The following is a 16,311-nucleotide window of genomic DNA, read 5'->3' on the forward strand; positions in this document are numbered from 1 at the left end:
GCAGAGCACTCTGCTATACCATACCAACTCCGGACCTACACGACTACGATAACAAATGGGTGATATTTTAAACCATTAATTTGTAGTAATTTGTTACAGAACAATAGAAAAGCAACACACTCAGGCACTTCTCATATAATTAAATAGCAAAGTATGTCTGGAACAAAGTTTTTGAGACTTCATTTTACAAATAATTTTGCTAGCTGCTTCAAGGCGGATAAATTTTTTGCAAAAATTGTTTCACAATTGACACGAACATTAATTGTGCACTCTCTGAAATATTTCTCATCCTAATGTAAAGTCATTGAATTTGTGAGTCAAAATTCCCCTGAAAGTTCTTAGGTGTAGATGGGCCTTTTTGGTGCAATGAACTTACTCCTCACCACCTTGCCTGTGGGTGCAAAGTGCGCGGGATGGACGGAGCACAAGCTAGACTGCCAGACGCAGCCTCCAGCCGCTCCTGACCGCCTTACAGTGAGGCCGGGTGGAAGTAGGCTGAGCCCAGGACAGACCTAGACACAGGACAAAAAAGGTTGCGGCTCATCCCTTTAACCCTAACCTAATTTCTCGGGAAAAGCCGCTCTCTCATACAGTAATCGGGCTCTCCAAGGCTGTGGCTTGGCTACCGCGCACACGGTTTCTTTACGAACTGCCAAAGCGTCTAGCAAAAGTTTCAAGCGCCCACTAGGGATCACTGGGGCCACTTAAGGTGCAGCTGGCGAACGGTTCATATCGCTTTGAAAATATCTATGAAACTCAGAAATTGTGCTCCCTGGCAGGCCTAGCAACTAAAACCATATCGCCCGCCTCCTTCCTGCACGCAATCTAGATTCCCACAACTAGAGGAGCCAGTCCTGGACGCTCCAGACCCGGACTACCCGGAAATGCGTGACCACGCCTACCTACTGCGCCTGCGCGAGGAAACAGCTCAGGCGAGCGAAGACAGGCCCGACCCCGCCCCGTGGGGCGGGACCTAGAGGTTTGTCACGCCTGCGCAAAGGACCCGACGGCATGCTGCGTCGTTACTTTTGAAACGAGTGGCGGGGAAGTGTTGTGGAAGTCCTTGCTGTAGCTGTCTGCCGGGTGGAAGCGCGGTCCTTCGTTGTAGGCCTGGCAATGGCGCTGCAGCTCTCCCGGGAGCAAGGCATCACCCTGCGCGGCAGCGCCGAAATCGTGGCTGAGTTCTTCTGTAAGTCTTCCTCGCGCAGGCCGGAGGGCGGGAGAACTGAGGCCAGGCCGCCCGGTAGGCCCACGGCTCGGCCACGGAGGCGGGGTAAGCGCGGGGGCGAGGTTGCGGGGGTGCCGAGAGGCCCGGAATTCAAGCCCTCTCTGCCCCAGCCTCCTGCCCGGCTGGAGAATCTAGGAGGAGGCGCATGCAGGCACCGTTTCCGGATGCGTTGCTAATGGAGCTGGAGGCCTAGGTACTGCTGAACCGAGGCCTGTCTTGTCGTAGCCCCGTCACCTGCCGAATTGCTTTAAACTGCTGATCATACGCACTTCCTCACCTGCCCCTCTCACCCCACCACCACCCAGGTCTCAGCGACTTGAGACAGAACACGACCGGGGTGGAGACCGTGTATGTTTTTAAGAACCCGATCTTCACGCTTTGATTCTGGTGTGGGGGTGATGAACTAGACTTTAGGAGGCTCGCTGTTCTGGACCAGGCCACTTGTACCTTCTGATAGAATCTGGCAGGATTTGTGAGGCGAAAAGGAGGAAAAAGAAAGGAGAGGGTTCCTGGAGCATTGGACCAGTAAATCAGTTGCTAACTCAGACGCAAAAGCCAATCTTGACACATCCTCTAGCCCGAATTTGGACTTGGATTACAGTGAGCTGAAATTTGACGGTAGTAGATTAATATAGTTTAGCGTTTTTCTTTTATTGCCACATTAGTGCAGGTATCGCGTTCTTTTACTTAGAAGCAAGATTTTAAGGATTTTTAATTCCACTTTTTACCTATTCTGATTTCAGCGACACACCCATAAACACGTGTCTAGGCATTTACAGTTTTATACCATTAATGAAACCATAGCCACAGCTAAATATGTTTTATTTTACAGAATTACAAAGTGATAATAACTTTTCTTTAACATTCCTTTTGTTTTCAGCATTTGGTATCAACAGCATTTTATATCAGCGTGGCATATATCCATCTGAAACCTTTACTAGAGTGCAGAAATATGGACTCACCTTGCTTGTAACAACTGATCCTGAGCTCATAAAATACCTAAATAATGTGGTGGAACAACTAAAAGGTATTTAACTGTTGGAAACAATTTTGAGTTTTGCAGGCCTTCTATGACCCTTCCTTCTGGGCATCTTGGTGGTCGTTTTTTCACTCTGTATATAGAAGTGTAAAACACTACAATCTCAAATATGACTCTCAATTGGAAGAAAGCAAAAAATATATAAATTGAAAGAAATTCCACTTTTACCCTACATTTTGAGTGAGTTGAATATTTTGATGTTAGGTATCTGATACAGCTTCACAAAACAATCTCCATCAAGTCCCTTAGAAATGATTTTTGCAGGGGCGCCTGGGTGGCGCAGTCGGTTAAGCGTCCGACTTCAGCCAGGTCACGATCTCGCGGTCCGTGAGTTCGAGCCCCGCGTCGGGCTCTGGGCTGATGGCTCAGAGCCTGGAGCCTGTTTCCGATTCTGTGACTCCCTCTCTCTCTGCCCCTCCCCCGTTCATGCTCTGTCTCTCTCTGTCCCAAAAATAAATAAACGTTGAAAAAAAAAAAAAAAAAATTAAATAAAAAAAAAAAAAAAAAAAAAAGAAATGATTTTTGCAGTTCATGTGGCCAGATGGAACAAATTAGAATTTAATGTACTTATGATGGTGTTCATTGTCTGAGAGAAATCCACTGTATTTTTAACATGATATATTTTCTGTAGCTGCCTGGAGTTTAAAGCCATCGTTATGTTAGAATAAAGGAAAATAAAATTAGATCCAACCTGGGAATTAAACTTAAAAAAGTACAACTACTAAGTAATAGTACACCCAGTAGAAGTTTCTTATTTTTACCTATTTCCATTTGTTTTTGTTTTTGTTTTTAAATCCTGGGACGCCTGGGGGGCTCAGTTGGTTGAGCATCCAACTTGGGCTCAGTTCATGATCTCGGCTCCTGAGTTTGAGCCCTGCAATGGGCTCTGCTGTCAGCACAGAACCCACTACAGATCCTCTGACTCTTGTCTTTCTCTCTTTCAAAAATAAATAAACATTAAAAAAAAAAAATCCTGCCTGTAAGTCAGTAAGCCTTTTCTATCTGAACACTCATTGTTTTTCCTTAGCTCAAGAAGTTACTGTATTGTATCACAATACTTATTCTCCATCTATTCCTTTTTTTTTTTTTTTAATCTTGTTTTTCTCCGCTTAGGATTCTCATTTCTAATTTTTCTGTGTTGTAAGATGTTTCTCCCTACCTCCCCATTTGACCTCCCAAAATAATAGTTCCAAAAAACACTGCAGTTAGTCACCTATTTTTTTTCTTTTTAATTCATAAGCCATCTATGTTTTTTCAAGTAGCTTTATTTTTAAAATTACATTAATTGTGGGGAGCCTGGGTGGCTCAGTCGATTAAGTGTCCGACTTCTGCTAAGGTCATGATATCATGGCTTGTAAGTTCAAGCCTGCATCGGGCTCTGTGAGGACAGCTCAGAGCCTGGAGCCTGCTTCAGATTCTGTCTTCATCTCTCTGCCCCTCCCCGGCTTGCACAGTGTTTCTGTTTCTCAAATATAAACAAACATAAAAAATTTTTTTAAAATAGCATTAATTATATTTTTATTGCCTTTAGAACTAAATCATCTGTAATCCTGTATTAGGGCTGCCCTCAGATTATTTAGCCTGAAACCTCTAAGTAAGTATGAATCTATGTCATCTTAATTTGATAGAGAAGCAAGCCTGGCCTAAGCTAATGGTTTTGGGTTTTCTCCTTTAAGATTACACTCATGACATTTCACCTCAGATGTAGGTAGACCTTTCTATTTAACTTTTCCCATTTATTTTAATTAACATGGAGGAATTGTTCTTAGAGGCAAATTGTTCTGTCTATTTGAATCCCATCCCTCTTGCCTTCTTAAGGACTTTACCCTATTTCTTCTCTGATATTTTTGACTCCTTTGTTTTGAGTTACTTTCATTGGTTTAGTCAGTCTTTAGTTTTAAAAGAAAATAATTCCACCTACTCCACATCTTTAACTTACTAACCAGTCTCCTTTTCAGAACTAAATTGATAAAAAGTTGTTGATATATGCCAAGGGGTCAGCAATGGTGCCAGGCCATATCTAGCAAGTGGCCTATTTTTGTACAGCCTACAAAGAATATTTTCAAATTTGTAAAGGGATGTTTTTTAAAAGAGTATGCAACAGAGACCTAGGTGGCCCACATGCCCTCGATACTACTAAATTGTTTTGTCTCTTAAAAAACAACAACAAACTGCTGATTCCTGAGTATACTGCCCCAATATCTAAGATTAATTCAGGGCTCATTCTGAGGCCTTCTTCTCATTATAACCTCTCTAGATCTCTGACATACATAGATAGCTTCACTAATCTTTGTGTAGTTGACTCACAAACGTACATCTAGCCCAACTCTCCTAACTCTGTGCTCATATATTAAATGAGTCCCTTGATATCTTCATGTGACTATCCCAGTGATATTTCAAACTCAGCATATGAAAAATGGGGCTCCTGGATGGCTCAGTCAGTGGAGCATGGGACTCTTGATCTTGGGGTTATCTCAGTGAATGTATCAGTAATCCAACTAGTGATAAAAACCAGAAACTTAGGAGGTATCCCTGAGTCTTTCCTCTTCCTTACTCTCAAGTATTCAATAAATCTTAACAACTTTAACCATGAAATCTCTTGAATGTATCTACTGATCCATCTCTACCAGTTTATCCTTCTATAAGCCTTCATTACTTCTTACTTGAATTACTAATTAATTTTAGTGACCCTAGATCCCCTCTTTACCTCCAGTCTACTTTCCACTTCACCGCCAGAAGGATAGTTTTGAAATATAAATTTAACTACATCACACCCTCCTTCAAACACAATAATGACTTCCCTCATTCTTGAGATACAACTTCTTTAATTTGGCCCACGTGGCCTTGAATGGTTTGACCCCTATGTGTCCTGCTAAACTTGCCTTCGTTCTCCCCATAACTGCAGTTGTATTGGCTTTTTTTAAGTCCTCTAGTCAGATGCTCTTCCCTTTTTAATATTTAAGACCTATACCCTTTTCTGTATATTTTTGCATATTTAATAGTATTTATTCTTAGAACTAAACTCAATTGAGAACTCCCTGAATGAACCAAATTTTCCTGTATTCACTCTGCATCAAATACCGCACCTTCATAGCATTCATCACAATTATAATCTTACATTTATTGGCGCAATGATTAGATTAATCCTCCACTCCTACATTTTACCTTAGATTAGGATGGAAGTACTGCATGTTCACTACTGTGTTCTCAGCACTCAGTACTGTATCTGGTACAAATACGGAGAATTCAAAAACAGGAGCTAGGTTATTGTGGGGCAAGTTTCCTGTACAGGTTGGAGGAGTTCCAAAATACTAGGCGTAGGAATTTGCAGACAATAGGAAGTGAGACCTGAGAAGAGAACTGCTTTGTGATGCAGTGGATCAAAAAAAGATGCCTTGTTATGTATTCCAGATTGGTTATACAAGTGTTCAGTTCAGAAACTGGTGGTAGTCATCTCAAATATTGAGAGTGGTGAGGTCCTTGAAAGGTGGCAATTTGATATTGAGTGTGACAAGACTGCAAAAGATGACAGGTAAGTATGAATTAAATTACTTCCACTTTTATATATTTTTTGCAAAATGTCTTTTCCTTACTAAAGGAGTTCTAATTATATTGAACTTAGTTTTATATAAGGTTTTGTTTCTAAGTATGCTTGATTTGACCTAATCCCCTGTGGAAAAGAATAGGGCTCATAAACTGCTCACAAAAAAATTGTGTATATCATGGACATAATTGCCTTTAGTCTAAATCCATGAATTACAGACTTTAGTGTTTATGATGCTATATGAGAAGCTACACATGATGGACTAGGTGGGCCATTTAATGAATTGTTTAAAGGTACTTTTAAGACCGGGAAGTATTATCCTAGACTTTTCTCCCAGCTTAACATGCAGCTCTACTGGGGCGCCTGGGTGGCTCAGTCAGTTAAGCATCTGACTCTTGATTTCAGCTCAGGTCATGATCTCATGGTTTGTGAGATCAAAGCCCATGTCTGGCTTTGCGCTGACAGTGTGGAGCCTGCTTGCGATTCTCCCTCTCTCTCTCCCTCCCTCTCTCTCTCTCTCTCTCTCCCTCCCTCTCTCTCTCTCTCTCTCTCTCTCTCTCTCTCTCTCTCTGTCCCTGCCCCGTTCATGCTGTCTCTCAATATAAATGAATAAACAAAAAATAAATAAATAAAAGATGCAGCTCTACTGTATTTCATTTAATGCCACAAACTTCCTGCAACACTTCATAAACTGAAGTTTGCGGATCCCCCAAATGGGAAGTGCCCATCATTATAGGCTAATTTCTAGCATTGTCTTAAGCATGCTTATCTATAAACTGAGAACTGTTTCTCATAATGAAATATAGATTGTTTCTGAAACCTTTGGTCTATTTTAGAAAAGTTTTAACTTATACAAATAATTTGATGCCCGATTAACGTCTTTTTTGAGGCAGTAGGGAATTAGACATTTAGGCAATACTAAAAATGCCAAAATGATTATACTGATTAAATATTTTAGATACTACTTGTTATCTTTATTTTAGGAAGTACTGAAGTTTTTCTAATTTGAAGCACTTGACAGGTTTTCTAATCGAATAACTTGATACTAAGATCAGCCCTAAAAATGATTGGGAGGATAAATGAAATAACAGAGATAATACTGTTCCTACTAGGTTAGAGATTCTAAGGATACATATTATACTCCTGTATATTTAAACATTTAAAAAAAAAAAAACCTTTTGAACGCATTACTTATTTGATTTGGGAAATATTTAATCAGTTAAATAATCTTACCAATGTTTTAAATAACTTGTTAAGAGGCGCCTGGGTGGCGCAGTCGGTTAAGCGTCCGACTTCAGCCAGGTCACGATCTCGCGGTCCGTGAGTTCGAGCCCCGCGTCGTCGGGCTCTGGGCTGATGGCTCGAGCCTGGAGCCTGTTTCCCATTCTGTGTCTCCCTCCCTCTCTGCTCCTCCCCCATTCATGCTCTGTCTCTCTCTGTCCCAAAAATAAATAAATGTTGAAAAAAAAAAATTTAAATAACTTGTTAAAACTTAAATTAATTGATTTGGTTTCTTTGGTAGTGCACCCAGAGAAAAGTCTCAGAAAGCTATCCAAGATGAAATCCGTTCAGTGATCAGACAGATCACAGCTACAGTGACATTTCTGCCACTGTTGGAAGTTTCTTGTAAGTATTATACAAATTTCACATCCTTTTATTAAATTTTTTCTTAATTATCAGTGTCCTGTAATACAAATGAGAAAAATGTTATAAAGCAAAAGTAATGCTATATGCATCTTATTTAGAAGTGCGGTAAAGGAATGAAAGTAGTCTACACTACTCACTCTAAAATATTTTGATGTAATTCCGTTCATTTTTATTTTCTACACATGTCTGTGTATATAATGAAGACTTTTAGCTATAATTGTGTCTTTTTTTCCTAACTTAGTTACTCTTTCATTCATCAAATATATCCTGCATACCTGCTATCTGCCAGACACTGTTCTGGGCACTGGGATACATTAGTCACAAAACCAAGATGTTACTATCTTTTCTATGGCTTACATTCATGCTACCTCGTGATTAATTCTTTCTGCAAATATTTTTAATGGTTTTCTCATTAAAGGAAAAAAATTCAATTTTTTTTCATAAGATAAAGTAAAAGGAGTACAATATTTTCTGTAAAATTTCCATTGAGGAAAAGCAGTTAGCTAACAATTAACTGATTAGAGATCCGACTAAAGTAGCTTTTCTGACACTATAGGTGGTTCAAATGTGAGAGGAACACGGAGAGTACTTTTACTTTTGAAAAAATAATGGTACTTTAATGATCTTGTCCCCAATTTAGGTTCATTTGATCTACTGATTTATACAGACAAAGACTTGGTTGTACCTGAAAAATGGGAAGAATCGGGACCACAGTTTATTACAAATTCTGAGGAAGTCCGTCTTCGTTCGTTTACTACTACGATCCACAAAGTAAATAGCACAGTGGCCTACAAAATTCCTGTCAATGACTGAGGATAAGGACTGTGATGTACTTGTAATTCTCAGATGTGGTTTTCCTGGAACCGAGTCAACTATAGTTGATACGTTTTGTTTCATTGGTTAACTTTTAGATGGGAAAAACTTAACATTACGTTTTCACTGAACTGTGCATAATTGTTCCATTTTTTGGTACCTGTATGACTTTATACAGGGTTGACCTACATTATTGCACATTATTCAAAAGGGGACTAGGAGATTACATCAGCATTGTTATGTCAATTCCTTTGAGAGTGGTAACCATAGATGGCAAACTTTTGTTATAAAGCTAAATGCCTTCTTAAATCAGACCTTTTTTGGTCAAGTACCTTGACTCAGAATATAGGTAGAGAGATGTTTAAATATAAAATATAGCAAAATAAGTCTGAATATTCAAAGTCTTTGTTTAGATTCTGAAATTACCCAATAAGAATCTGTAAGTAATGAAATATTGCTCCTATTAGGTCCTTTTGCCATTTATTTCATTTGTATAGTTTCCATATTGAAAACATTTCCAATTATTTGATTTTAATTTATATAACCTGAGCCTACAAAGGTATGAATATTTCTATTTCAAATTCCTATGATACAGAACTCTTAAAAAGTTTTTTTTTATGGTTTATAAAATCAAGGTTTAAATGATGAAATAAATGTGTACGTTTTAAATTTGTCTTAAAATATTTTTATATTGGTGTGAGTGCTTAGTCTAACTCTTTACATGTATTAACTTCCACTATTAAGTAAATACACATAGCATCCATTCATTCAAAAATTATGGTGTGGACCTGTTAATGTGCCAAGTGGCCAGGATGAATGAAACAATCCTGGATGCTCATTTTCATAACGGTGCTATTCACAGTAACCAAGCAGTGGAAGGAACCCAAATGTCCATCAGATGAATGGGTAAACAAAATGTGATGTATACGTGCAATGAAATAAAATTCAGCTTTAAAAAGGAAGAAGGGGTGCCTGGGTGGGCCTGGCCTGGACTCTGATTCAGTTTTGCTTACCATAGAGGAATGAAAAACAGCATGCTCTAGTTGAGCCTATCAGGGTCTGAAATAGAGCCTCAGAAGGGACTGAACCACACCTGGTCTTCAGGATCCTTCTCCCAGTGTCCCCAGCTGGATAGGGAAATCAAGCTTCCGTGATTACAATGTTTACGATAGAGGTAACAATCTCCAGTATTAGTTGACTTTTGCTGCTTGGCAAATAACCATAGAATAATGATAAGCACTTTTTCCCCTGTAAGTCTGGGTCATCTGGGGTGCTTATCTTATTCTCAGGCAAATCTGCAGGTCACATGTCTTACTCAACTAGTGAAGGAGCAATGGCTATCCAGGATTCTTCAAGCTTAGCTTCAGAACTTTAACGCTGACATTTTTTCCCACGTTCCACTATATGGGCAAGTCTTATGGCTAAGTCAAACTTCAATAGGGCAGGGAAGTATACTCCCATGGAGTTGGAGAGAAGGGTGTGTGAAAACCTGATGAAAGTGATACTATACAGCAAAGATCAGAATAGCTATAATAATCCTATATTGTAACTCCCGTTTTCCACCAGATGTCACTAATGCTGCAATACTCAAGGTGAATTTCTTTTGACTCTAAAAAACTAGACTATTCAGCTTTTCTTATTGGAAATTAACATTGGGATTTCTGGCTACAAAAATATAAAGACATCAGAGGAAGAAAGTACAGTATCTGTTACTTGTTAGGCACTTTACATGAATTCTTTCATTTAATTTTGACGATTTAGTGCACAAGTAGAATTGTGGGTTTAATGAGCAAGCAAACCACTACCTTTAAAAGTTTAGGTGGTCTCTTCTGACCATGACCAAGGAAGCTCAGCTGACCCCTCAGCAAGCACATCAAAAGGAGTTCCTTCACCCTTTACCGAATGGCTCTTACCTTTCATTTATTTATTTTTTAAGTTTATTTATTTTTGAGAGTGCACGAGTGCAGGAAGGGCAGAGAGAAAGGAGACACAGAGAGAGGAGACAATCCCAAGCAGGCTCCGCGTTGTCAGCACAGAGCCTGATGTGGGGCTCGAACCTACTAACTGAGGTCATGTCCTGAGCTGAGGTAACCACCTGAACCACCCAGGTGCCCCAGCTCTTAACCTTTTACATCCCTTTAGCCATAGAGTGTCCAGAACAAATTGGTTTTCATTTGTAAAACTCCATGTTTCATTGGGTGTATTTGTATTTACACTTTCCTCAGATGAGTGACCAATGAATGGTAGGAACCAAAAGATAGAGGGCTTAATCCTCTAACTTAATCTATATAGTTCAAAGAATAAATCAAGTGTGAATTTGCAAGCAGTTGTGAAACAGTTTTCCAGTCAATCAAAAGAATTATTAAGTGACCTCATTTACTCTTTAGGGAATTAATTTTGGGCTAAAGTTGCAAATAATTTCTTATTCCTTTTTCATTAAATATGTGAAATTATAAGTTATTTTGTCCAATGTAACTGATAAAAAATTTGTGTTGGCATAACTGGAATAGAAATGCTACTAAAGTTCAAACTTTATTAGTTATATGCTCTAAGAACAGATCTTTAAAGATCTTTCCATTCTTCATGAATATGGCTTTTAAAACTAGCAGTATTAACTGATGCTTATTAAAAAAAATCTAGTTGGGAAAGCTACTTAATCTTCATTAGAGTTGACAGTCCTATTCCAATCTGGCAAAAACATTGTAGCCTTAGCAACAAAACTATTAGAAAAGGCCTGGAGAGGAAAATGTCAGGAGTTGACCCTCTGATTACACAAGTCCGTTTATGTTACCATTTCACCTATTTTTTGCTCTTACTATTTGATCTATTTTTATACTAGAGAAACATAATATAATTTCATTTATTTGTAGAAAGTCCATTTTCATCTGCGTTTATCTGCACCATTTTGCTATGCAAGCTTGTTTGCACAAAGGAACTTACATCAGATCAAAATCTTTATTGTTTTGACATTTTATCTGTGCTAAAAAAGGCCTCTGAGTATAAGCACGACCACTTGTGCTCCATTTCCATGCAAGGGAAAGATCTCAAGCCTCTTTAAAAACTATCTAGATATGGACATACCCAGTGGATACCTACATACAGATGGGAATTTCTTTATGGATGGCAGTCTCACTGACCAAGTCTAGGAGTTAATGGTCTTAAAGATTGAGTCTGTGCTGTCCAAAATATTTAATGTCAAAAATACAGTTCTTGGATAACTGTGTACTTAATCATAAAAATTCTTTTTTTTTTAAGTTTATTTATTTTGAGAGATGCAGAGACAGCACGAGTTGGGAAGGGACAGAGAGAGGGAGAGAAATAGAATCCCAAGCAAGCTCCATGCTGCCAGCACGGAGTCCGACGTGGGGCTTGAATCCGTGAAGCCACGAGATCACGACCTGAGCCAAAATCAAGAGTCAGATGCTTAACCAACTCAGGCACCCAGGCACCCCATGTGTACTTAATCATAATAGCCAATACAACTCTGCAAAAACAGAGTCACAGCTTCCAGGACTGGGAAAGGAAATTTGTGGGTAACGATCATCTACTGAGTGGCAAGCACCAATTGGGTGTGTTATACCTGTTCAACCTGGTTCCTTCTAAGTGAATGGGGGTTGGGGGTTGGTGGGGATGAGGGAAACTTGGGCCACAGCCTATCATCTTAGAAACTGGTGATGGGACGTGGGGAGAGCGAGGAAGCAAGGAAAATGATGAAGGCTGAGTCCCCAAATGAGACCTCTGGAGTAAGGAACAGACCCCCCATACCTTAGTTCGGGGCCATGAAGGGACAGAGGGTGGAGAGAGAAGGACTGGATTCAAAACACAAGTTTTACAACTCTGCTGATGCCTGCTGAGTCTCAGAGGATAACCACTAAGGAAACTTTTCATTCCTACCTAGGCAGGTTGAGTAGGACCCAGCTAGGCAGCAGTTGACCAGAATCAAGATTCTAAGAAAATAAAATACCACGATCACAGTAACAGCCAACGAGTCAGGATTACTCTTTGTCAAGACAGAAGGATAACAAAGTTTAGCAAAACTTTAAGGAGAGTCTAGATATCACAGATTAGTCAAAAGTTAGTATTCCAAAGAGTTGGGCCATTGCAAAGATAGAACACAAGCGCAAACAAACAATATTCCAGAACACTTAAATTTCAGAGCAGAAACTTTCCTGCTTTTACTCCTTCCTGTCTCAGTAGGATCTGACCTTCGGTTTAAAGAGAGAGACTGCAGCTGGGAAGGAAACGGTGCCAAGAGCTGCAGCTGCAGAAAGTTGTTTTCTTTTAACTTTCAGAGTGTAAAATTAATGCATATGCGAATTTTAAAAACCAAGCAGTAGACAGTGGTACCATGAAAAGTAAATTCTCTACCTGAACTCGTTCCTCCACTCCCCATTTCCACCCTTCTATTTTTAAGTAGGTTTTGTTCAGCGGGTGGTTATCGCCATCCTCTGAAACATATGTTGATACTTTCATTTCTTGTTTATCAACTTGAGATAGTATCTACTGAAAGATGAGAAACTTATTTCTTTTATCCATCCACTTCTCAGTTTTCCCAGTTGATACTGTTTTGGTTTTTCTGGTGATCATGTATAATCTTAAAGAGTATGCTTCAACTCTATATTTTGTTCCATCAATTTTAGGCAGTATATCTTGATCTTTTTGCTATATTGAAGTGAGAAAGATCTGTGACATTTTCTTCCACGTCTCTCTGCTGCCTCAATAGTCAGATTCTCTTGTAATATTAGTCAGATTCTCTTGTAATATTAGTCAGATTCTCTTGTATTGTTGTCTTGTATTGTTGTCTTCCAAGTTTTGTTTATATGTTGATTCTACAAATTAAAACAGCATTTACATTATTCCAATTATTAAATTACTTCTTACTGAAGAACTGAATAGCTCTACTTATTGACAAAGAAAGGGTAATCTTATGTTATTAAAACTGAAAGATGAATGTTCCAAGTGTCAAGGTCAAATGGCTTCCTTAAACTCCATCTTCAAGACTTTCTATTAAATTTAATTTGGTCAATGATACCTTTAATTTCCAAGAACTCTTTCTCTTTATTTGTTCTTGTCTCATAGCCACCTATTCTTTGGCTTCTTGACTCTGAAGATGTTAGTTTTTTTTGTTGTGGTTGTTGTTGTTTATTGGTTTGTTTGTTTGTTTGGTTTTTTTTTTTTTTTCCTCTGTTCTCTTACCTGTTTTCTTCAGGAGTTAATTGTTAAATCTGTTCCACTTGGACCTTCTCATTTTTGTTGTTGGTTTAATATAAATTTTCTGGGATTTTTTTTCCCGTATGTGTGAATGATGAAAAAGGTTGGTCAATATTAGTAGCATGATTTTCCACTGTAGTATTTGACTTCTTTCTTGAATGAAATGATGAATGACAGGGTCTCTGTACATATGAGCTATTTTAGGGTACTATTTCAGGTACATTTAGATATTTTCTTCATCATGTATTGTTTGAAATTTGGCTTTTAAAAATATTACTTTAAAATATCATATCTTATTTACTGTTTTGGTGCACCCTCAAATTTTCTGTGCTTGTTTTCACTCACTGTAGTGTCTGCTTTGGGCCAGGGGCCTGAACGGTTACATGTAATTTCTAGATATGGTCAGTAGAGGGCAGCAAAGGGTAGTGGCGTGAACGCTTTCTGCTAAGGTCTGGGCATCCCTCTTTTCCCTTTCTTTATAGAGGTAAAAGTCAATTCGTGGTAGTAGAAAGTCCAGGGTGCCAGAGTCAGGAGAGAAATTACCTATAGGGATACTGACCCAGGATGGGGATCGAGCTGAGGAGGCACTGGAAAGATTTAGCCACAATTCACAGCTTTGGTATCTATCATAGAGATTAGAACCACTAGACATTTGGAGGAGAACCATTAGCACTTTCACAGTCCTGATCCTACTCCCAGTCTGTCTAAAGCCCAAGGTCTCTCTCCTTCAAGTAACAGGAATCTCCTATCCACCTTGAAACTGATGCACACTTCCTGTCTGAGAGTTAATACATGCTACGGGCAGTGGTTAAGAGTTCACAACTAGCCATTTCAGGGAGGAGAGATTGAATGGGTTAGGGACACCATAAATATGCAAATGTAGGCAGTTGATGAAAACACATATGTGTCAATTAAGTAATTTGAGAGCCAACCTACATCAGATGTGGCTTAAAATATATTTTCTTTCCTCCTCCAAAGGGAAACATTGTCTAGGCCTGGAAAAACTATATGACTTTGAAATTAGACAAACTTGACTCTATGAATTATTAGGTATGTGGTTCTCAGTTACTGAACTTTATTGAGCTTCAGTTTCTTTATCCATAAAAAATGGAAATAATGATTTTTATTTCATAAATCTGCTGCAAGGAAATGAGATGATGTCCCTAAACTGCCTGGCAAAGAACTTGGCAGTGTGTAGTTATTCAATCGATATTAACACCTGGTGTCTCTCCCAGGCTTTGGTAATGGCAGAATACATGGATGGACTAGAGGGAATAATGCTTAGTGAAATAAGTCAGAGAGAGACAGAGAAAGACAAATACCATATGATTTCACTTATACATGGAGTTTAAGGAACAAAACAAATGAATAAAGAAAAAAAGACAAACCAAACACAGACTCTTAACTATAGAAAACAAACTGATGGTTACCAGAGGGGTGGGGGGATGGGTGAAATGGATGAAGGAGATTAAGGGTATACTTCTCATGATAAGCACTGAGTAACGTAGAGAATTGTTGAGGCACTATATTGTACAATTCAAACTAATATAACACTATATTAATTTCACTGGAATTGAAATAAAAATAAAATAAAATTTTAAAAGAAAGAAAGTAAATTAAGAAAACAGTCCTGTCTTTGGAAAGTGCTTAAAAATGTAATTATTGGCACAGGGTCACCTTATACTATGTCTTCTATTTGATATTTAAGATGAAAAGTTAAGTGTTAGAGGAAATAAATGAAAACAGACCCTATCAATGTTATTCTGTTTAGAGCTCATTCGTCACACATTAAAATAAATAACAATGGTATTTTGGAAGAAATTAAGCTTTAGCTATTCCATGTACAGGTAACTATTACATGACTAAGGAAAACTCCCTCGATCGTTCTAAGAAAAACTTTTCTCGCCTTTGCGCCACTACAAGGGGGAGATGATATCAGAACATTACATCTGTTTCAATGAGTTCCTAAAATACTGTCACTCACAATCCTGGTTACATAAAAGAATCACTCAAAAAAAGTTTTTAAAAATACAGGTTTCCCAGAGCTGATGTATCAGAACCTCTGGGGGGGAAGTGCCTGAAAAGCTCCCTCAAGCGAGTCTAATGCATATCAGAATTGATAAACAGAGAGTGGATTCTAGGAGGAGAGAAGTTTTCCTGGTCTTTAAATCTCTAAAATCTCTGAAGGGGAGAAGCAGGAAATGGGACGCAATCTGGGAGTTGGGGAAGGTGCAGAGGTAAGTCTGCCTACGTTTCTTACCTTAAATAGATTTTGACAGATGCTCGAGGAAAGGCCAGAAAGTGTTGCCCAATGAGCCTCCATGGGTCTAAATACAGCCAAGCATGCCCAGACTAGCACTTGTTGCCTGTAAAAGTGGTGAGAAGTCTGGATGCCACTATCTACGTGACAGTTCTCTGCTAGTTTGGTTTTAAGATAAGAGGCCTTACCACAGTCTAAAAGGACCACAAGGACCTGTGCGCTGGCCTCGAGCTACCTCTGCAGGTGTGTCTCACTCTCCTGTACCTTCTGCCTGTGTCTCCAATCTAGCAAACTCTTTCGTGTCTCTGAAACGCATATATTTGCATTCTGTCCCTTCAGCTGAAAAACGAACCTTACCCTCCAACATACTTCTCTTGTCTCCTCTTCCCTTCCCCCTTCCTTCCCCTTCCCTGTCCTCTCACTTAGTAATTCCAAATTGTTCTTTAAAGCTCCATTCCAAAGAGCTCTTGCTTGCCCTCTCCACAATTGAAATCAGGTGGGTCGAGTCCCTCTTTTAATTTCTCATTTCACTCTTTCTCTGTGGTACTTTCCAGAGTCTGGTGTTACAC

At 39.0% G+C, this 16,311-nt stretch overlaps 1 protein-coding gene across 1 annotated transcript; it reads left to right on the forward strand.

Moving 5' to 3' along the window:
- Window positions 1–945: 945 nt before the first annotated feature.
- On the forward strand, window positions 946–9,046 carry MAD2L1 (mitotic arrest deficient 2 like 1). Its single transcript, XM_043569417.1, has 5 exons — window positions 946–1,189; window positions 2,109–2,255; window positions 5,679–5,799; window positions 7,334–7,437; window positions 8,099–9,046. The coding sequence occupies exons 1-5, from the start codon at window positions 1,117–1,119 to the stop codon at window positions 8,269–8,271; spliced, it is 618 nt and encodes a 205-aa protein (XP_043425352.1). The 5' UTR covers window positions 946–1,116; the 3' UTR covers window positions 8,272–9,046.
- The last annotated feature ends 7,265 nt before the right edge of the window (window positions 9,047–16,311 follow it).

Source organism: Prionailurus bengalensis, chromosome B1 (assembly GCF_016509475.1).
Source record: "Prionailurus bengalensis isolate Pbe53 chromosome B1, Fcat_Pben_1.1_paternal_pri, whole genome shotgun sequence".
NCBI classification, from domain to species: domain Eukaryota; kingdom Metazoa; phylum Chordata; class Mammalia; order Carnivora; family Felidae; genus Prionailurus; species Prionailurus bengalensis.